The 22,392-nt window shown below is 45.5% G+C and overlaps 1 protein-coding gene across 1 annotated transcript in view; it reads right to left on the bottom strand.

The window, feature by feature from the left end:
• LOC144688534 (collagen alpha-1(XIV) chain-like) overlaps positions 1–22,392 on the bottom strand; it is a 203,560-nt gene that overhangs the window by 4,460 nt on the left and 176,708 nt on the right. The window contains exons 40-45 of the mRNA XM_078555234.1: positions 20,512–20,565; positions 16,845–16,898; positions 8,963–9,034; positions 7,787–7,822; positions 6,288–6,354; positions 713–901 (exon numbers count right to left, since the gene is read on the bottom strand). Of these exons, the coding sequence (XP_078411360.1) occupies positions 713–901; positions 6,288–6,354; positions 7,787–7,822; positions 8,963–9,034; positions 16,845–16,898; positions 20,512–20,565 (472 nt within the window). The remainder of the gene's footprint in view (positions 1–712; positions 902–6,287; positions 6,355–7,786; positions 7,823–8,962; positions 9,035–16,844; positions 16,899–20,511; positions 20,566–22,392) is intronic.

The following is a 22,392-nucleotide window of genomic DNA, read 5'->3' as shown; positions in this document are numbered from 1 at the left end:
GACTTCTGGCAGCTTGCCCAAGTGGCTACAGTTCATCTGTCAATCTAGGCAGTGAGTGTTGATGAGCTCTTTTGCAAAGAGGAGTATTATAGCCACGTCTAATGCTGCGTTCAGCAGACATTCACATGCACATTCTTCCTCAAGGGTCACTGTATGTCACACAGGAATTGGAAAAGTAGGTGATTCTGTTCATTTTTAGAAACCAAAGACATTATCACGCCCACACACCAAAGTAGCAAAATAGCTTGTAATGTGAAACAGCAGGTGAGCATTTTAGCACGGAGGGCTATCATGCATCTGAGGTACTCAGTGCACCTGATGGCAAACAGGGAGCACAAAGAGTCCCAAGAATCTATTCACTGCCCTGTTCTATTTAAGTTAACTTCGAAAAACTTTGGCACCCCTTCAACAGAAAAAAAATCGAATTGGTTCTGCAAAGAGCGTATAATCAAAGGTTCTGATGAAAGTCGCAGAGCGGAAATGTTCGCTCTTGTTTCTCTCACCGCAGATGCTGCCTGACCTGAGTATTTCTAGCATTTTCTGTTCGTATAATCCACCCCGCCAGATTACTGCTCAGGAAGTGAAAATAAAAATCTCCCCTATATGCAAGTGAAACTTTAGGAAAGAGCCAAGCATTTCTGTATGCTGGTAATATTTTCCAGTATTAAGATGAGGCAGCTGTTTAAAATATGAACAAGGAGATGTAAAATACCTATCTCTCCTGGGTAGCCAGCCATTCCAACATCACCAGGCATGCCTGGTATTCCTGGAGGACCTCTACTTCCAGGTGGTCCTGGTTGTCCTGGGCGCCCGACTTCACCTGCTGGCCCCTGAATGATCCGTACAGGTGCCGGGTTCCTTGTAAACTCATTCAGGATCGAATCAAATTTGATCATGTGATCTAGTAGTTAATAAATATAAAAGTGAGAATTATTGCAGTAGAACAATAGTTACTTTTAAACCCGTTCTTAGAAAGAGCTAAAATGTACTCAGCTGCCTGTTAACAGGTATTTTATCACTGAAGCTGGGAGCCTCCTGTCCCAGCATGTAGTCTTACTCAGTGGGAATACAGACTTGGAATTTTGAGGGATATTAACTTTCTGATGGACTCTTTTGTTTTCTGCAATAATGGTTAGTTGGCAAGTTGTTAAATTACAATATAAACATAGGATTGAAATGATGTCTGAGGCAACAGGGGATAGAAATTTGTCTCAGACACTGATGGAAAATGGGTGGTGTTGAATCAGCCTCCTGTTATAAGCAGCACCCGATGTTTAGCTCCATTGCGGTCAAAAGTGTACATTGCTGACTTGACGCCAGCGGTATCATTTTGGAGCTCCACACTGCAACCCATGGAGACTGCGTGGACGCTCCAGCTGCTTTAGATAACTGACCTTTACTGAATATATTTGTCCTTTGTAAATCTCCGTAAGAGCAAACTGAAATGAGAACGTAAAATTTACAAAATATATCACAAAAGGTGCACTGGATGTGTAGGGCATGATTTTTACTTGTTTATAGAAAGGGACAGCAACTTAAACTAATTAGTCAGTTTTCTTAGTCATAACTCCAGCTGAGGATCTACATAAAACCTTTTCTCTGTCCTAATATTATAATACTTGTGTGCATAGAACTAATGGTAGCTATGTTACCAGACTGTTCTAACATTATCTACTGCATAAAATGGCAATGTTGCAACATTCAAGTAGAACCCATCAACTACTCTGATCCCAAAGTTTGTAAAATGACTTTTCACTAATATGCGTCATTATACTGACAGACTCACTGTTTCAATGTATGACCCTGCAACAACTATGTTTAAAAAATGTACAAAGGCATGAATGCGCAAGCCGCTGTATAATTCTTACCATCAATGAAAAATTTTGTAAGTGTTTCCTCAAAAATAAAGATCCAAAACAAAATCGTCAGGGCCAGGGTTTTAAGTTGCAGGATCGGGCGCGTGGCTGACCTGACCTCGCGTGAAACCGTGTGAGGAAACGTCAGGCGCGTGTCACGATCTCATCGCGCCGTCGCGCCATATTATGGTCGGTGGGCGCGCACGGGAGTCAGAAACCCACCCGCCAACAATTAAAGGGGAAATTGATTGAAATTTCATGTGGCCCGTGAGATTTTGCGGTCAGTGCAAGGGCCACACGGCCTGGCGGCCATCCTGTTTTTAATTGAAACTCAATCCAGGGCGGGATAAAAGTCGACCAGAGCCGCGGCTCTGAGTAGATAGGAGTTTAGGTGAGAGTTGGTAGTAGGTGCTTTTCTGACAATTATTTGCATTTTCTGTGTTTTCTGGAAGATTCTTTGGCTTACAAGCTTTCTTAGAGGCTTTCTTCCGAATGCCCCCTTCAGGGCACTATCCTGTGTCATCTGTATTTCAGCAAATGGGGAGTGTCTACTCCACTGGAGGGCCTCCACCTCTGAGGAGGAGTGGGCCAGAAGGGAGAGGAGGGCTGGTGCCCGCACGCAGAGTCCCAGGGAGCGACCTGTGGAAAGAGAGACCACCTCAAACAGTGGCCACCCGATGCCAGTGGCTCTTAAGGTGACAGTGGCCCTGAACTTTTTTGCCTCAGGTTCTTTCCAGGGCTCAGTGGGAGATCTTTGTGCTGTTTCCCAATCTGCTGCTCACAGCTGCATCTAGCTGGTCACTGACACTCTGTTCAGTCGGGTGAAGAATTTCATTCATTTCCGAACTTACGAAGCCAGCCAGGCCAAGCGAGCCAAAGGCTTCGATGCATTTGCTGGCTTCCCCTGCATCCAGGGTGCCATAGATTGCACACATGTGGCCGTAAAGACACCAGTGGGTTGAGCTGGGTGCCTTTGTCAACAGAAAGGCGTTCTACTCCATTGTTTACAACCACAGGACACATTTTGTAGGTCTATGCCAGGTACCCGGTAGCTCCCATGATGCGTATATCCTGTGGCACTCCCTGGTCATCGCTCCAGCTCGGTTGGATGGTTGGCTCCTGGCTGATAAAGACTATCCGCAAAGATGGCTCATGATGCCACTCAGACACCCAAGGACAGAAGCGGTGGAGAGGTACAATCAAAGTCATGCCTCTATAAGGGTGGTAATTGAGAGGACCATTGGCCTGCTCAAAATGAGGTTCCTCTGCCTGGACCAATCAGGGGGAGCACTGCAATATCCTCTAGAGCATGTCTCGCTTATTGTTGTTCCGTGCTGCGCTCTGCACAATCTGGTTCTGTCAAGGAGGACCTTTCGGTCAGCGAGGCAGCTCCCCAGGCCACAGAGGATGACTCAACTGATGGGTCAGAGGGGCCCCAGGGTGAGGAGGTGATGAACCTTGTGGGAGGTAGGGAAACCATGATTCTCCGTTCAGTCAGCTAGGCATCCAAAGCATGGCTTGAAAGTGAGGGCCTCCTTACTGAACGTTCCTGATGGGGCCATCCTGTTACCCCGATGTCAATTAACTAGCTCTGAAATAAAGTTTGCAGCCCTTCCTGTCTGTCACAAGCCACTCTGATGCCCAACACCTATGAGAAACACAAAGCACATTCATGAAACAGAGTACCATTTTTAAATGGTAGTCATGTTTACACAATTTGAACATAGAGCACGTATCAACTGAAGCAATATCACCCATGACAACTCCTCGTGTTTATAGTGCTGTAAACCTTCGTTTGCAAGCACTGCATCTTGATGCTCCCCGCTCACTGGTAGCGGCATTGGAGGCAGCCTGCTGACTGTGGTAACCTGTCGGCCCTGATGACCTTGGCGGACGTCCTCTGCCCAGTGGAGCCTGTGCAGACCCTGCCTGTGAGGGAGCATCCAGCGCCATAGCTGGGCACTCCTCAGTCGATGTGGCCTCATCAGATGCCACAGGTGCTGGAAGAGGGGCCTGGAGCACCTTGAGAGGAGCCCGCAGATGCTGCTCGTCCACTAGTGTGAAGTTGTTTTGAACCTCCCTGCTCATCAATGGTCGGGCGCCAATCTGAGTGACTAGGTGCCTCATCCATATCTCATGCTGGCAGTGACCTGCTGAGGTCATTGCCGTTGGGTGGGCTTGCAAGTTGTACGCAGCTCCAGCAGCCACTGATTCTGTTCCTGGAGCTGTATCTCCATAAGAGTCGCCACTCTCTTGATGAAGGTGGAGGTTGTGCGCTCGGAGCTCCGGGTCAACACAGTGCTCATGCTCAGAGTGGACTCCTCCATCACAGATCTCCACCAGATCCTACCCCACACCCCACTGGGCATCCAGCATCTGCTACTGATGGACGGCTCCAGAGGCGCATCATCTGCCTCGGACTCAGCATCGTCCTGGTCCCCAGCAGTTCTCCAACTGCTGACATCCTGGCTACTCTCTGCCTCCGCCAGCTCCTCAAGCGAGTGATGTGCCCCACCACTGTGCACTGCCAAGTGGGCAGATGCACTATTGTCCACCGACATGCCTGTGTCTGCACTGGTGCTTGATGCAGAGAGAGAATGTGACATAGGTGCACTGATTGGCGGCTCCTCCTCGGGTATCAAGGGGGGTCTTTGGGCTCTGCAGGCATTGTGAGGATGGCACATCTGAGGAAGGAAGAGAATATGACAGTTGTGAACATCATTGCTAAGTGACCGTGCATGTATGACAGTTGCTTGTCACAAAGGACAGCTGCTTCACTGAGACATTGTGATTGGCCAAGCAATGGGTACTCTGGATTTGAACTTCTCACTGGAGATGCCAAGGTCTTACCTTTCTCGCACACTTCCCCAATCTCTCATTTGTCAAGTGGACTCTTACCATCCTCTGAGACCCCTGCCCCACCACAACCTGTGGACCTTGCCCCTTGGTCGTATTCTATATCCAGGGCATCCATCTCAAACTTGGCGAGGATCAGGATGTTAAGCACCCCACCACCCGTTAGTGCGCGCTCCAGCGCATTATGGCTTCTCTTCTCCAGTACGGACGAAAGTACATTCATTAGTCCATCCTTTACCTGCAACACCATACCAGCCTCGCACCCTCCCCCCACTCCCCAGGACAGCCAGATTGAGGTGTCCATCAGATTGACACACCTCACCCTTCCATACACCCGAGGTAAGTAGACAGATCTCCCAACCTTGGCCAGCACAGGGATATGTGCCATGTGGTACCCTTCATCTCACACCCCTGAGCACCACGAAGAATGGCCACCCTCCAAGACATCTGTACACAGTTCTGTGCAAAGTCAGTAGCCACCCTTGTGAATTGCAGACGACCATTAGACCTTTTCTGGTCTCACCACCCACTGGGCACATCAGACAGGAGGGCAGTGCCAGTAGGCACTCTGTGCCCCCCACCCTCCCAGCTCTTAGACGAGTGCCTATGCACTCTCGTGGAGGCGGGGAGTGCTCAGTATGATATTCTCATGCTGCGGGATGGCAAGAGGGGGCCACCCTACCTGACGAAGAAGACCAGTGCCCAGTGGGTGGTGAGCCTGTGGAATTCTCTACAGGGAAAGGCTGTGGAGGCCAAGTCACTGAATAAGTTTCTGGACTCTAAAGTAATCAAGGGTTATGGGGAAATAGCGGGTGTATGACATTGAGATAGAGGATCAGCCATGATCATATTGAATGGCAGAGCAGGCTCGAAGGGCTGAATGACACTGGATCTATGTGCAGCACACAACATCATGCCCGCTCACCTGCACAGCCACCTCTATCCAGGCCTTCTTCATCAGGTAGGGTGGCCTCCTCTTGCCATCCCGCAGCATGAGAATATCATACTGAGCACTCCCCACCTCCACGAGAGTGCATAGGCACTCGTCTGAGAGCTGGGAGGGTGGGGGGCGCAGAGTGCATACTGGCACTGCCCTCCTGTCTGATGTGCCCAGTGGGTAGTGAGGCCATAACTGCTGCTAGATATTAGACTCTCTCCTGGACAGCTCCCTGAGGCTCCTCACCAATTCCTATCAGCCTTCAGTTTTTAACCTCCCCGCCAACTCTGGGTCCCCATTGGACTCAGCACCTGCCATGCTCCTGCCCCCACCAGCAGCAATGCCTCAATGTCCGGGCACATTTCACGCTAGGCCTGGCCTTAATTGGCCATGTGAAATCAGCTGCGATTGCGGCTGGAAGCGGATATTGTGTCCACTTCCAGCCCTGCTGATCGCGTGCGCAAAATTCAGGTCCAGGGTCCACTGCATCATAATACTTATCAACAAGTGAACAGGCATTGTAATGTGCTCCACATTTTGTGACTGATGTGTATTCAGACAAGTTGCTCTTTTGATTAAATGCCAAATTCAAAGGGGCCCGGAGCTCTTTCCTTTGAATCTGGAATTATGTTACTTACTCTGAACAAGGTCCTCACAAGCTTGGGTAACCAGTTGATAAACCGAAGCGAGGGTCTGAATTTCTCCCTGAAAATGAAAAACCAACCAATGTTTTGGATGAGTCCATTTGGTTTTAGTGGAACCTATTCATTGAAAGTATCAATAAAATCACAAGGGTAGGAATTTGACAGACCCCACCTGCGGGTTTGAAGTCAGGAGGGCTCATAAAATGCAGCTCATGGCCTATCCGCTGCCTACGTGCCCGCCCCCAACCTGTCTCCCGTTTTTCGGAGGCTGATCAAAGCATTGGGCGACCTGCTTTCCTGCCGTTGGGCCTATTGAGGCTCTTAAGTGGCCAATTAATAGGCCTTATCCCTCCCCCATTGCTATTTTATCCATGCCAAATACAGGAGCAAGGATGTCTTATTGCAGCTGTACAGGGCTTTGGTGAGACCACACCTGGAGTATTGTGCGCAGTTTTGGTCTCCTTACCTAAGAAAGGATATACTTGTCATTGAAGGAATGCAGTGAAGGCTCACCAGACTGATTCCTGAGATGGCAGGATTGTCATATGAGGAGCGGTTGGGCCGACTAGACCTGTATTTACTGGAGTTTAAAAGAATGAGAGGAGGTCTCACTGAAACGCATAAAATTCTGACAGTGTTGGACAGACTGGATACAGGGATGATGCTTCCTCTGGCTGGGGGTGTCTAGAACAAGGGGTCACCACAGTCTCAAGATATGGGATCAACCATTTAAGACTGAGATGAGGAGAAACCTCTTCAATCAGAGGGTGGTGAGCCTGTGGAATTCTCTACCGGGGAAGGCTGTGGAGGCCAAGTCACTGAATATGTTTCTGGACTCTAAAGTAGTCAAGGGTTATGGGGAAAGAGCGGGTGTATGACATTGAGATAGAGGATCAGCCATGATCATATTGAATAGCAGAGCAAGCTCGAAGGGCTGAATGACCTACTCCTGCTCCTATTTTCTATGTTTCTGAATAGGTAGCTCAACAGCTTTAGCTGTGCAGGCTGGTGTTGAATGCCGGGCGGGGGGGCAGGGGTAACCTCCTTTAGGGGTCCCCCGTGCCCATCAGAGACACACCCACCAAGGTCATGCCCACCTTTAACCCTCCCCCTCCACCACCAGCCTCTCTAACCTGGCTCCATAACCCCACTTTCCCCTTGCTGGAGCCTGCCAGCCATACCTAGAACATACCTTCAGTCCAGCCTCCCTAACCTTCTCTTTTATGGGGATTAGCTATAGCCCCAACAGTGGCCACTGCTTGAACCTGGCACTGCTGGGACTACAGAGCTGCCAACCATCTAATTGGCTGGCAGCTCTCTAGCTCTCGAAATTGCAGAAGTCTTGCCCTGAGCCAATTAATGCCCAGCGAATGTTGGATGTTTGCAGGGCAGCTGGTATTGGCATTTCCCACCGTCTCTTTGGGTGCTAGGGTGGGAAACCCCACCATTCAAAAATTCTGGCAAACGAGAAACAAATAAAAAAGAAATTTCACCTTCTCGCCTTTTTCTCCTTTTCCACCAGGGAGACCCTGTGAAATCATTAAAAATATAAATAAGCAATTCAAACCACACAAACTTCATGCTTATTTATACTGACAGCAAAGATGAATATAATAAACGTGATTTATTTCAGGGCTGGCTGGAAAATTTTAAACTAGAATTCCGGAGCATGGGTTTTCTGGAGCAAAATAGGTGGGAAAGTAAGTTGCAATGAAGAAATAAGAAATTTACAAATGGATATGGACAGGTTAGGTGAACAGGCCAAAATTTGGCAGGTGGAGTTTAACGTGGATAAGTGTGAGGTTATCCATTTTGGTCGGAAGAATAAAAAGGTGACTTATTATTTAAATGGAGAGAAACTTCAGGGTGCTTCAGTGCAGAGGGATCTGGGTGTCCTCGTGCATGAATCGCTGAAAGCTAGTATACAGGTACAGCAGGTAATAAGGAAGGCAAATGGAATTTTGGCATTTATTGCTAAAGGAATAGAGTATAAAAATAGGGAAGTGTTTTTGCAACTGTACAAGGCATTGGTGAGACTGCAGCTGGAGTACTGTGCACAGTTTTGGTCCCCTTACTTGAGGAAGGATGTAGTTGCATTGGAGGTGGTTCAGAGAAGGTTGACTAGATTGATTCCAGAGATGCGGGGCTTGTCTTATGAGGAGAAATTGAGCAATTTAGGCCTATGCTCCCTAGAGTTTAGAAGGATGAGAGGAGATCTAATTGAGGTATATAAGATGCTAAAGGGGATAGACAAAGTAGACGTGGAGCAGATGTTTCCCTTTGTGGGGCATTCTAGAACGAGAGGCCATAGTTTTAGGCTAAGGGGTGGTAGATTTAAATCAGAGATGAGGAGGAATTGCTTTTCTCAAAGGGTCGTGAATCTGTGGAATTCACTACCTCAGAGTGCAGTGGATGCCGGGACGCTGAATAAATTTAAGGAGGAGATGGACAGATTTTTAATTAGTAATGAGTTGAAAGGTTATGGGGACAGAGCGGGAAATTGGAGTTGAGGCCAAAATGAGATCAGCCATGATCGTGTTGATTGGCGGGGCAGGCTCGAGGGGCTGAATTGCCTACTCCTGCTCCTAGTTCTTATGTTTGTTCTTATGTTTACATTTTTATTAATTGTTTCACACAGGAAGCTGGTGAAACAGTTATAAGGTACTTACAGATGGCCCTACTTTGCCTGGTGGGCCTTGTTCCCCTGGATAGCCGGCTGGCCCTGTGATACCCGCTGGCCCCTAAGAAGCCAAAACAGATTTTAATTCAATAATGGTTCTGAAGCCAAAGAGAAAGACTCTAAAATTCCATCATGGAAAATGAACATACCAATATTAATGGCTTTGTTTGAAACTTTTCTCTCTGCCATTTTAGGGGCCATCAAGCTTGCTAATCTTACACAGGCTTTGTATAAAACAGCAGAGAACCAGACTGCCAGCTGAATGTTTTCAGAGTTCATACATTAGAATTCCACAGCAGCATTTGAGGGCCAAGGTTTATAAACAGTTCAGATAGCTTATAATTTACTTTCCAAAGGGGTAAAATGTTGCTGTTGTTGACAATACACATTCACAGCCTCTTTACAAGGTATGCTCAAGTTGTTACTTTGTTACTTAAGAGCTGGCATCCCTTGTAATAGCACAGCATCATTCCAAAGTAACTTTAAGACGAGTGTAGCACTAACTGGAAAATGCTATGAAAAGAAAACAGAACCTGCCAGAATCTCTTAGTATTCCTATGTGCAGAGGTTAACACAAAAAACTGCAAACCAGCTTAGTGTTCAGACCCAGAAAAAAAGCACAAAATTGAAGCCTCAGTAATGTAATGACAAGACATGTTGGGTCAAATTTTGCTAGCCCTGAAAATGGGCGTAGGGAGACAAGCCGCTTGCAAACTTCTGGTTTGGCGCAACATGAAACAAGAATTTCACAAAAAAGTTAAAGTGTGAAGGAAACATAAACCATTTGCTGAGCAAAAAATAAAAATCAATATCAAAGCAATAAATTGATAATTATTTAAAAAATGAGTAATTAATAAAAATGATAATTAAAAACACCATGCAGCAGTAAGAAGCAGAACTAGAGAGAGACAGACTAGGCCCCAAGTCCTGATCACCAGGGAAGAGGGAGATGATCAGGACGGAGCTGAGGAGATGGGTTTAACTCAAATCTTGACTTCGCCTTTGGTGGCGCACACTCCAAGCTGGCTTTGGCGGAATTCATATAAAAGTGGGGGCTGGAAGCAGGTTGTCTTTCAGCCTGGCTTTTCCATCTCTCATGGCCTGGTGTGTGGGTAGGTTTTTGGGGAGGGAGGAGAAGGAGGGTGAGGATGTGTGTGTTCATACCAAGCAGCCTGTGTGTGTGTGTCCAGCTCACTCCCAGTTTTAGGGTTTTCTCTCTCTCTCTCTCTCTCAGTCTCACACATACTCACTCACTCACAGTCACCCACTTACTCTCAGACTCACTCACTCTCACACTTTCTCAATCACTCTCATTCAATCTCACACTCTCACTCACAATCACATCCACTCGCACACTCACACTGATTCTCACTCACTTTTAAACTCATTCACACACTCACAATCACACACTCACTCTCACACAGTCACTCACTTACACTCAGTCTCTCACATACACACACTCAATCACACACACTCCCTCACTCAATCACTCTCATTCAATCTCACTCACACTCACTCACTCTCACAATCACACTCTCACAATTACACTCACTCTCACAATCACTCACTCACACTCTCACTCACTGACTCTTATACTCACAATCACACATTCACTCACACACAGTAAATCGCATACACTCCCTCACTCACACACACACACTCACTCTCAAACTTGATCAATTGCTCTCATTCAATCTCACACTCTCACTCACACGCTCTCACTCTCTCTCGATCACTCACTTACACTCACTCTCATTCAATCTCACACACTCTCACTCACTCACAATCAAACTCACTGACTCTCACAATCACACACTCACTCGCACACAGTCACTCACTTACTCTCATAGTTTCTCACACACAGTCAATCACACATACTCCCTCACTCACTCACTCGCACAATCACTCTCACTCACTCTCACACTTGCTCAACCACTCTCATTAAATCTCACACTCTCACTCATTCTCACAATCAGACTTACACTCTCACAATCACACACTCTCACTCACTGACTCACTCACACTCACTTTCACACTTGCTCAATCACTCTCATTCAATCTCACACACTCTTACTCACACACACTCACTCAAACTCTCACAATTACACTCACTTACTCTTACACTCACTCACAATCACTCACCTGCACACAGTCACTCACTTACTCTCTCAATCTCACACTCACACACTTTCAATCACACACACTCTCTCACTCTTGCTCAATCACTCTCAAACAATCTCACACATTCTCACTCACAATCACACTTACTCACACTCACTCACACTTGCTCAATCAGTCATTCAATTATACACATTCTCACTCACTCTCACAATCACACTCACTTGCACACTCACTCTCACTCACTGACTCTCACTCACTCTTACACTCACAATCACACACTCACTCGCAGTCAGTCACTCACACTCTCACACTCACACACAGTCAATCACACACATTCCCACACTCACTCACTCTCACACTTGCTCAATCACTCTCATTCAATCTCACTCTCACTCACTCACTCTCTCACACTCACTTTCACACTTGCCCAATCACTGCCATTCAATCTCACACACTCTCACTCACTCACTCACTCACAATCACACACACAATCACACTCACTCTCACATGCACAATCACACTCACACAATCATACACTCACTCGCACAGTCACTCACTTACTCTCATACTCACTCTCACAATCATACTCACTGACTCGCACAATCACACTCACTTGCACACAGTCATTCACTTACTCTATCTCACACTCAAACACAGTTAATCACACACTCCCTCACTCACACACTCACTCTCTCTCTCTCACTCACTCACACTTGCTCAATCACTCTCACACTTGCTCAATCACTCTCACATTTGCTCAATCACTCTCACTCACTCTCACACTTGCTCAATCACTCTCACTCACTCTCACACTTGCTCAATCACTCTCATTCAATCTCACACACTCTCACTCATACTCTCAATCACACTCATTCATATTCCCAATCACACACTCACTCGCACACAGTCACTCACTTACTCTGTCTCACGGTCACACACAGTCAATAACACACACTCCTTCACTCACTCACTCGCTCAATCACTTTGACTGACTCCACACTTGCTCAATCACTCACTCTCACACTCGCTCAATCACACTCTCACACTTGCTCAAACACTCACTCACTCTCATACACTCACTCTCTCTCACTCACTCATACTCTCACAATCTCACACTCACCCATACTCTCACAATCTCTCATAATCTCTCTCTCACTCACACACTCATACGCTCACAATCACACACTCACTCGCTCTCACTCATACTCTCACAATCTCTCATAATCTCTCTCTCACTCCACTCACTCATACACTCACAATCACACACTCACTCGCTCTCACTCATACTCTCAAAATGTCACACTCACTCATACTCTCACAATCTCTCTCACTAATACTCTCACAATCACACACTCACTCACTCTCACAATCTCTCTCACTTTCACTCACTCATACTCTCACAATCACACACTCACTCGCTCTCACTCATACTCTCAAAATGTCACACTCACTCATACTCTCACAATCTCTCTCACTAATACTCTCACAATCACACACTCACTCACTCATACTCTCACTCACTCTCACTCACTCATACTCTCATAATCTCTCTCTCACTCATTCACTCACAATCACACACTCACTCACTCATACTCACTCACTCATACTCTCACAATCTCTCTCTCACTCATACTCTCACAATCTCTCTCCCACTCTCACTCACTCATATTCTCACAATCTCTCACTCGCTCATATACTCACTCATACTCTCACAATCACACACTCACTCACTCTCATTCATTCATACTCATTCACACGCTCTCACACTCACTCATACTCTCACAATCACACATTCACACACTCACTCACTCATACTCTGACAATCTCACTCTCACTCATACTCTCACAATCTCTCTCTCACTCGCTCATACACTCACAATCACACACTCACTCACTCATACTCTCACTCACTCATACTCTCACAATCTCTCTCTCACTCATACTCTCAATCTCTCTCCCACTCTCACTCACTCATATTCCCACAATCTCTCACTCGCTCATACACTCACTCATACTCTCACAATCACACACTCACTCACTCTCACTCATACTCTCACAATCTCTCACACTCATACTCTCACAATCACTCACACTCATACTCTCACAATCTCTCATACTCATACTCTCACAATCTCTCACACTCTCACTCACACTCTCACAATCACACACTCTCATTCACTCATACTCTGACAATCTCACTCTCACTCATTCTCTCACAATCTCTCTCCCACTCTCACTCACTCACAATCTCACAATCTCTCACACTCATACTCTCACAATCTCTTACACTCACTCAATCACATACTTACACACTCTCACTCACTCATACTCTGACAATCTCACTCTCACTCACACAATCTCTCTCTCACTCACACTCGCTCATACGCTCACAATCACACACTCACTCTCACTCACTCATACTCTCACAACTCTCTCTCACTCATACTCTCAATCTCTCACAATCTCTCTCTCACTCACACTCGCTCATACACTCACAATCACACTCACTCTCACAACTCTCTCTCACTCATACTCTCAACCTCTCACAATCTCTCCCATTCTCACTCACTCACTCTCACAATCACACACTCACTCACTCTCACTCAAACTCTCACAATCATACACACTCACTCTCACACATGCTCAATCACTCTCATTCAAACTCACACTTACTCTCACAATCACACTCACTCACTCTCACACTCACTCACTGACACTCTTACACTCACTCACACTCTCACAATCACACACTCACTCGCACAGACACACTCATTCACTCTCACACTCACTCTCACACTAACCCTTACTCACTAACTTTCACACTCACTCAATCACTCTCATACACTCTCACTCACCCACACACTCATACATTTACTCACGCACTCTCTCACTCACACTCAATCACTCACACTCTCACACTCACTCAATCTCACACTCACACACTCGCTCTCATACTCACTCACTCTCCCTAGGACCAGGGGATTTGGAGATTAATATTGCTGAGGAGGAGTTCAGGATGGCTGTGAAGGTGGAAAGACACACTTCCTCTCTACCCTGTCTAACACCTCAGCTGCTCTGGGCCTCACTGTTGCTGCAACCGTTGCTCCTCCTGACCTCTCTGGCCCGCTCCATCATGTGAGGGCAATTCCTGTAGTCCTTTAGTGGGCCAACGCCAGCACGGGAGGGTGAGTGCGCAATCAAAGGTGGATTACGTCACTCAGAATGCACCTTGGCCACACGGACCCAGGCTCTCGCTCCAGACCAATTGGATCTCGAGTGCTGGAACTTTGTCCTGGAGTGAAGGACCCACCGCAAGCTTGAGTGTAAGGACACTGAGGTATGAGGTGACCACTTAGTGAGGGGCAGTGCTTCCAGTAAAGTAAGAAGCAAGATCTGCAAGTTGAGCTCACAACCGCCCCCCCCTCCATCCCTCTTCCCCCCACCGAAGGCATGGGCCATGGTGTTTTGCACCTTGTGCACCCCACCTACCCCAGGCCTTGCTATTGAGTCACTGCACACCTTAGAAGGGGGCATAGTTTACGGGTGGTTAGCTCACCACCAACTTCTCAAGGGAAACTAGGGATGGGCAATAAATGCTGGCCCAGCCAGCAAAGCCCACATCCCATGAATGAATAAAAAATTAAGAGAAATGTGGGATCTGCACATGGTGAGAATGATGTGGAGCATGGGCAGGGGTAAGGATAGTGTAGGTGTCAGTTCAGTGTAGGGTGAGATCACACACATGTCTTGCTGTAGGGGATATCAATGAGGACTTTGATGGGGGCAACCTCCAGAAAAAGGCTGAAGAGTATGCGCAGAGATATTTGGTGCATTGGCAGATCAAGGAGCGTGGAGAAATCCATGACAAAACTTACTCATGACTTTAGGAAGAGCTTACAGCCCAGCCTTTCTAGCATGGAAGTACTGTCAACTCCATGGGAACACTTGTGAAACCAACCATGATGCAGCATCTGATAGCTGATGGCTCAGCTTCCATTGCAGCATAAGCAGAAGACACACAACCTTTGAGTGCGGTGGAAGCTCAGACTGCAGTCATGCATGCTCAGCCTGTTGCAACACAAGTGCAGTTTGCTGCCATGCACGCTCAGATGGTTGCAGATACCAATACACAAAGAGACTTGCAGGGTCTCGCAGCAGACAGCAATCTGTGCTCCAGCAGATTACTAGGGTTGCTTAGTCGACACCTGGAAGAGTGGTAGTGGTCCCGCACAGCACAAACCTGCTGCCCATCATCTGTCCTCCTACTTCACCAGTGCCCTTGCTTTTGTCTGTCAGCCAGCCAACCCAGATTGTTGTCACCCAGTCAAGGCAATGCAGCCCAAAGTTGGGGCTTCTAGGGCCAGGCAGCTGTTTGAGGTTGTCCTGAAAGTCCATCTGCAGTCTCCCCACTGAATGCTGGTAGCTCTGTCAGCTATGTTTCAGCCACTGGGCCAATGCTTCCTCCAAGAAGTAAAACACCCATGTAGTTCACAGGTAGGCCACGCAAAAGTTGGCTGCAGAGAGGTAGCACTGTGTGGCTGTACAAAAAGATTTAATGGGCCTGGACACTTCTACGAATCAGCCATGCACTACAAAATAAAATAGAGCGTACAATGTACTGGGGTAGCCCTGTGTAGGAGCACTAGGTCAAGCGTAGACACTCAGAAGATAGGCAATAAGGGAATGCACGAGGGTGATTAGTTAACTTTCGTATAGAATATTGGGTGGTTTGGATAAATTTGGATAAAGTTGAATTGAAATCTTTGTTTTGTGTTGGCTTTTACATTTGCATTGTGGCCAAGTGAATGATGTGATCACCAGAGAGAAGGGAAGGATTGCGGGATTGTTTTGAATGGGGAATTGGAGCTACGCTCACTGGTACTGCAATCAGATGAGCTGATCGCTGACAGCCCTTGCCAGAGCAGGCCGGGCTGTCCTCCTCTTCTTCCTCTTCCTCCTCGTCAGGTTCTTGACATATACCTATTGGGAAAGGCTGTGCCCTCAAGTTGTGCAGGATGCAGAAGATCATGACAAATCATGATAAGTATTTCTACAGGGCTCCTCCAGAGCAGTCCAGGCAGAGCAAGTGTGAGTTTAGCACCATAATGATCGGCTAAATGATATCTTGTGTGACATCATGGCTTTCCTTATATCCATGGTGCGACATGTGCCTGGATTGCGCATCCAGATTCATGAACCAGGTGGTCAGTGGATAGCCCTAGTCATTTACTAGTCACTCTCTGGTCTCTTGTGATGACTCACATGCTGAAGGTACAGCAGACTGGCACAGATAAGGGCATCGTAATGACTGCCAGGGCACCAGACACCAGAAGGTGGCTCACTCGCACTTTCTCAAAGACGTTAGGGATGGGCAATAAATGTTGACCTTACACCCGCATCCCATGAATGAATAAAAAAATATTAATGAGCAACGTTTCCTCTATTTTTCTGCTGCGCACGGCTGCACCAGTCCAGTGACTTGAAGGGGCCAACTTGTGTTTGGACTGCCTGAGAACTTCTGGGTTGCTGCACAACCATGTCATCATGCAGCTTAGATGGAACATTAATAAAGAGTTCAATTCTAATTTAATCGGGAAAGGGCACTTGACCATTCTCTGATTCAATGATTCAATGTGAAATGAAATACTTATGTTTTGTAGGTAACTGGTCAAAAAATTTCTGAACATTTTTTCTTCAGAAAGTTAGTGAAATATATTGTTAAAATCAAATCCTTTGTAAATAAAACTTACTCTTGGCCCAGGAAGTCCAGGGGGTCCTATTGCACCTTCCAGTCCTCTTGTACCCTAAAATATTGGCATCAATTAATAACCTATATCACAGAAAATATTTATTGTGGATACCCAATTAAAGATTGTGACTCCATTTCATTCTGTATCTTATTCTAGAGTGAGCAGGAAGGCTGCAGGAAGAAAAGCAATCTTAGTCAGTATCTAGTACTTAATTAATAGAGAAAATCATGGACCTGAATCATTCCTAGCCAAGATTATATCTACTGGTCTAATCATGGGATCATAGAATGGCTACAGCATTAATGGAGGCCATTCGGCCCAGTGGGCTGGCTCTCTGCAAGAGCAACTTAGGGTGTCCCATTCACCCACCCTTTCCACATAGTCCTGCCAATGTTTTCTCTTCAGGCGCTTATCCAATTTCCCTCTGAAAACCATGATTGAATCCACCTCCACCAGGCTCTCAGGCTGTGCATTCCAGACCCTAACCACTCACTGCATAAAAATGGTTTTCCTCATGTCTCCACTGGTTCTTTTCCCAATCACCATAAATCTACGTCCTCTTGTTCTCAATTCTTCCACCAATGGGAACAGTTTCTCCCTATCTACTCTGTCCGGACACCTCATGATTTTGAACACCTCTATCAAATCATCTCTCAAGTTGCTCTCCTCAAAGGAGGATAACCCCATTTCTCCAGTCTATCCACGTAACTGAACTCCCCCATGCCAGAAACCATTCTTGTAAATATTTTCTGCACCTGATTAATATATTCACATCCTACCTGAAGTGTGATGACTAGAATTAGCCACAATACTCCAGTTGAGGCCGAACCAATTTTAAAAAGGTTCATCATAATTTTCTTTATTTTTCTCTATTCATAAAGCCCAGGATCCCACATGGCTGCTTAACCATTTTCTCAGTTGTACTGTCACCTTCAATGATTTTTGGACATAGACCCCTGACTTCTGTGTTCCTGCACCCCCTTTAGAGCTGTACCCTTTATTTTATATTGCCTCTCCTCATTTTTACTACCAAACTGTATCACTTCATACTTCTCTGCATTAAATTTCATCAGCCATATGTCTGTCCATTCCACCAGCCTGTCAATGTCCTCTCGAAGTCTATCAATATCCTCCTCACAGTTCATAATACTTCCAAGTTTCTGTCAGCTACAAATTTTGCAATTGTGCCCTATATGCCAAAGTCTAAATTATTAACAAATATCAAGAAACCCAGTGGTCCTAGTACTGAACCCTGGGGAACCCTGCTGCCTATCTTCCTCCAGGCCATAAAACAACCGTTCTCCACTACTCTCTGTTTCCTGTCACTCAGCCAACTTTGTACCCATCCAATTTAGTGGGCAGAATTTTGCGGCAGCGGGATTTTACGTTTCCGCTGATGTCAGTGGGGTTTATAATGTCTCGCCGCATTTTACATGCCCCGTCCCCGCCGAAATGGGGCTGTAAAATTCTGCCTGGTATTTCTATTCTAGATTTCTTTTCTATAGCTAACCAAATGATATTATGAATAATGTTCCCTAAATGTTCTGCTACTGACACTTGATCCACCTCATTCCCCAGAACTAAATCTAAACATGCTCCCTTCCTTGTTTGGCCAGAAACATACTGATCTAGAAAATTCTCCTGAACACACTTCAGAAACTCTTCACCCTCTCTGCCCTTTACACTACTACTAATTCAGTCGATAGTATGAATTAAAGATCCCCATTATCACAACTTCATAGTTTTGCACCTCTCAGGAATTTCCCTGCGAATTTGCTCCTTTATCCCTTCCCCACTAGTCGGTGTCCTATAGAATTCACTCAATAGTGTAATATCACCTCTAGTGTTCCTTAACTCTAGCTAAATAGATTTGTCCTTGACCCTTCCAGGATCCTCTCTCTTCAGCACTCTAATATTCTCCTTTATTCAGTGCTGCCATCCCTTTTCCTTTCATTTATTCCCTTGCATTCCAGAATATTTAGTGCCCAGTCCTGTCCATTTTTGAACCGGGTTTCTGTATTAACCATTACTTCATATTCCCATGCTGTACATGCAGCTCGCCAACCTTATTTACCATACTTTGTGTGTTTACAAACCTGTACTGTAAACCTAATTTGGACCATATTGCATTCCCCCCTAGTCTAATCTCACTAATACCTTACTACTTCTTACTTGAGTGTTATCTGTCTCTCCCAATCCTTTGTAAACCTTGTTTCTCCTTTCCAGTGCTCCATTCCAACCATCTGCCAAGTTAGTTTAAACCTTCCCCAAGAGCATTAGTAAATTGTCCCATGAAGACATTGGTACTGGCTCTGTTGTGGTGTACCCCATCTTAACTTTTAAGTAAATCAGTGCAGTTGCAACACCTTTAATGTAAGTAAGCCTTGCTTCAATTTTACAGGGCTTTTATTAGACTATATCTGGAGTACTGGGTATAGTTCTTGCCTCCTCACCTAGGGAAGGATATATTTGCCTTAGAGGTGAGGCAACAAAGGTTCACTAGATGGATTCCTTGAATGGAGGGATTGTCCTGAGAGGTTGAGCAGATGGGCCTGGAGTTTAGAAAAATTAAACATATAAGATGCTGAGAGGGCTTGACAGAGCAGTTGCTGAGTGGCTGTTTCACTTGGCTAGAGAGTCCAGAACTAGGCAGTATAGTCTCAGGATAAGGGATTGGCCATTTAGTGTTGAGATGAGGAGAAACTTCTCTCCACCAAATGGCTTTGGATGCTCAGTTATTAAATATTTTCAAGGCTAGGTTAGATTTTTGAACAGTAAGGGAATCAAGGGATCTGGGGATCAAGTGGAAAGTGAATTGAGGTCAAAGATCAGCCACTATCTCATTGAATGGTAGAGCTGGCTCAAGGGGATGTGCAGTCTAATGCTCACCCCAGTGAGCACCAGCATCTTCAGGGGAGGAGAGGAAAATAAGGCAAAAACAGAGCCAGAAGAGTGGTCATTAATTATTTGAGGGATAAAAAAGAATTCCATAGACAGAAAGATGATGTTTCCACTTGTCAGGAAGACCAGAACATAAGGGCTATAAATATAAAAAAATAAGTAATAAATCCATTAAGGAATCCAAGATTAACTTCTTTACCCAAAGAATGGTGAGAATGTGGGTCACAAGGGGTTGTTGAAGCAAACAGCTTAGGTGCATTTTAAGGGGTAGCTCAGTAAGTAGGGAGAAAGGAATGAAGGAGTTTGCTGATAGGGTTAGATTAAGAGGATGAGAGGAGGCTCGTGTGGAGTTTAAATGCTACATAGACCATTTGGGCTGAATGTGCTGTATAAATTCATGTAATTATTAACCGAGGCCTTTTCTGTACTCTCAAATGAATGCAAAAGATCCTAAGGTACTATTTTAGAAAACAACAGTGGATTTTCGCTGATGCCGTGATCAATATTTATCCTCCAACCAACAGTATTAAAACACTTAATCTGGTCATTAACAAACTGGTTGTGAGACCTGTACACAAATTGGCTGCTGTGTTTCCTATGTTACAAAAGTGACTCCCTAAAAAGTACTTAATTAGCTATAAAATGCTTTGGAACATCCTTGTAAAAGGCATCAGTTAAATGCATGTGTTTCTTCTCTTTCTGTAAGTGGCATAGGCCTATTTACATCACATTGCTGTTTGCCTACTTTTACACTATTTTAATTTACCTTTGGTCCCTGAAGGCCTTCTCTCCCTGGAGGACCCTGAGGACCTGGAAGACCCTACGGAGAAATAAAGTAATTCAGCTTCGATAACTTAGAGTCATGTATTGTTCAATGTGCAAACTAATTATTATGTTTTTTGTGAATCCCACAAATTATCTCCTTCCCAACACTTTACTGGGGTATAACTCCAGGGATGGTGACCTCATGCTGGTACCCCACAAGTGGTCAGTTTTCATCTATGATCCCACCCAGAGGGCTATTGATAGTTAACCAACTTATCACAACCAATGTTCTGTTGAAGGGTCATGAGGACTCGAAACGTCAACTCTTTTCTTCTCCGCCGATGCTGCCAGACCTGCTGAGTTTTTCCAGGTAATTCTGTTTTTGTTTTTATCACAACCAAACCCATTCCTGTTTCCAACAGAGTAATCAGATTCAGCTTCCATAAAATAGAACCATTTTAGCATCAGATGTAATCAGTGAAATTGCATCACTGATTCCCCCCAGTGCACAGTTTTCTTTCCATGAATGGATGATTAATCTTGGTCTTCTTTTGAAGGCGTACCATCACAGATGCCAGTTTTCAGGCGATTCGATTCACTTCATGTGATATCAAGAAATGGTGGAATGCACTAGATATTGCAAAAATTCAAGCATCCTGGCTTTAGCCCTGCAGACTCATGCTCCAGAACTAGCTGAGTCTCTAGCCGAGCTGTTACAGTACAGCTACGATGCTGGTGTCAACCTAATAGAGTGGAAAATTGTTCAGGTATGTCCTGTCCATCAAAAGCAGGACAAATCCAATCTGGCCAATTACCGCCCCATCAGTTTACTCTCAATTGTCAGCAAAGTGATGAATAGTGTCATTGACATGATACCAATTGACACTCACTTACCAATAAACTGCCAAACAATGCCCAGTTTGAGTTCTGCCAGTATTTCCCGGTTCCACGCCTCATTACAGCCTTGGTCCAAATATGGACAAAAGTGCTGAATTACAGATTGCATAGTGTTCAGTTCCATTTGCAATTCCTCAGATTATGAAATTGTGCTCATATGTGACATGACTTGGACAACATTCAGGCTTGGGATGATGTGGCAGATAGCATTCATGATTTGCAAGGGCCATGGAATAACTATCATCATTAAGAGAGAGTCTAACTACATCCCCTTCAATGGCATTATCATCACTGAACCCTCCACCATCAAAATCCTGGGAGTCACCATCAACCAAAAACATAACTGGACCAGCCATATAAATACTGTGGTTACAAAAGCAGGTCAGAGACCGGGTATTCTCTAGTGAGTGTCTTGCTTCCTGACTCCTCAAAACCTTTCCACCATCTCCAAGACGCAAATCAAGAATATAATGGAATACTTCCTACTTGCCTGGATGAGTTCAGCCCCAACAACACTCGAGAAGCTCAACGCCATCAGAGACAAAGCCGTCTGCTTGATTGGCACCTCATGCAACACTTTAAATATTTACTCCATCTATCACAACACAGTAGCAGCATGCATCATCTACAACATGCACTGCAGCAACATGCCAATACCTCTCAAATCCATCTAGAGGGACAAGGGAAGAAAGTGCATGGGAACACCACCACCAGCAAGATCCCATTCAAGTCACATCGTCCTGACTTAAAAATATGTCTTTGTTGCTTCAATGACATGAGCGAAAATGCTGGAACTCCCTCGGTAACAGCACTCTGGGAGTACCTAAACCACACAGACAGCAGCATAAAATGGGACTTTGTAGTCCAACAGAGTCCTTGACGATGTTGTAACATTGTAACATGTTTCAAAGTGCTTCATGCAGGAGAGAAACAGGCCATCAAAGGGTAAAAGAATTAGGCAAAATGGCAGAAAGTAAAATTATTG

The sequence above is a fragment of the Cetorhinus maximus genome, chromosome 13, assembly GCF_964194155.1.
Source record: "Cetorhinus maximus chromosome 13, sCetMax3.hap1.1, whole genome shotgun sequence".
Taxonomy (NCBI): Eukaryota; Metazoa; Chordata; class Chondrichthyes; order Lamniformes; family Cetorhinidae; genus Cetorhinus; species Cetorhinus maximus.
This window is presented reverse-complemented; position numbering and strand designations above follow the sequence as displayed.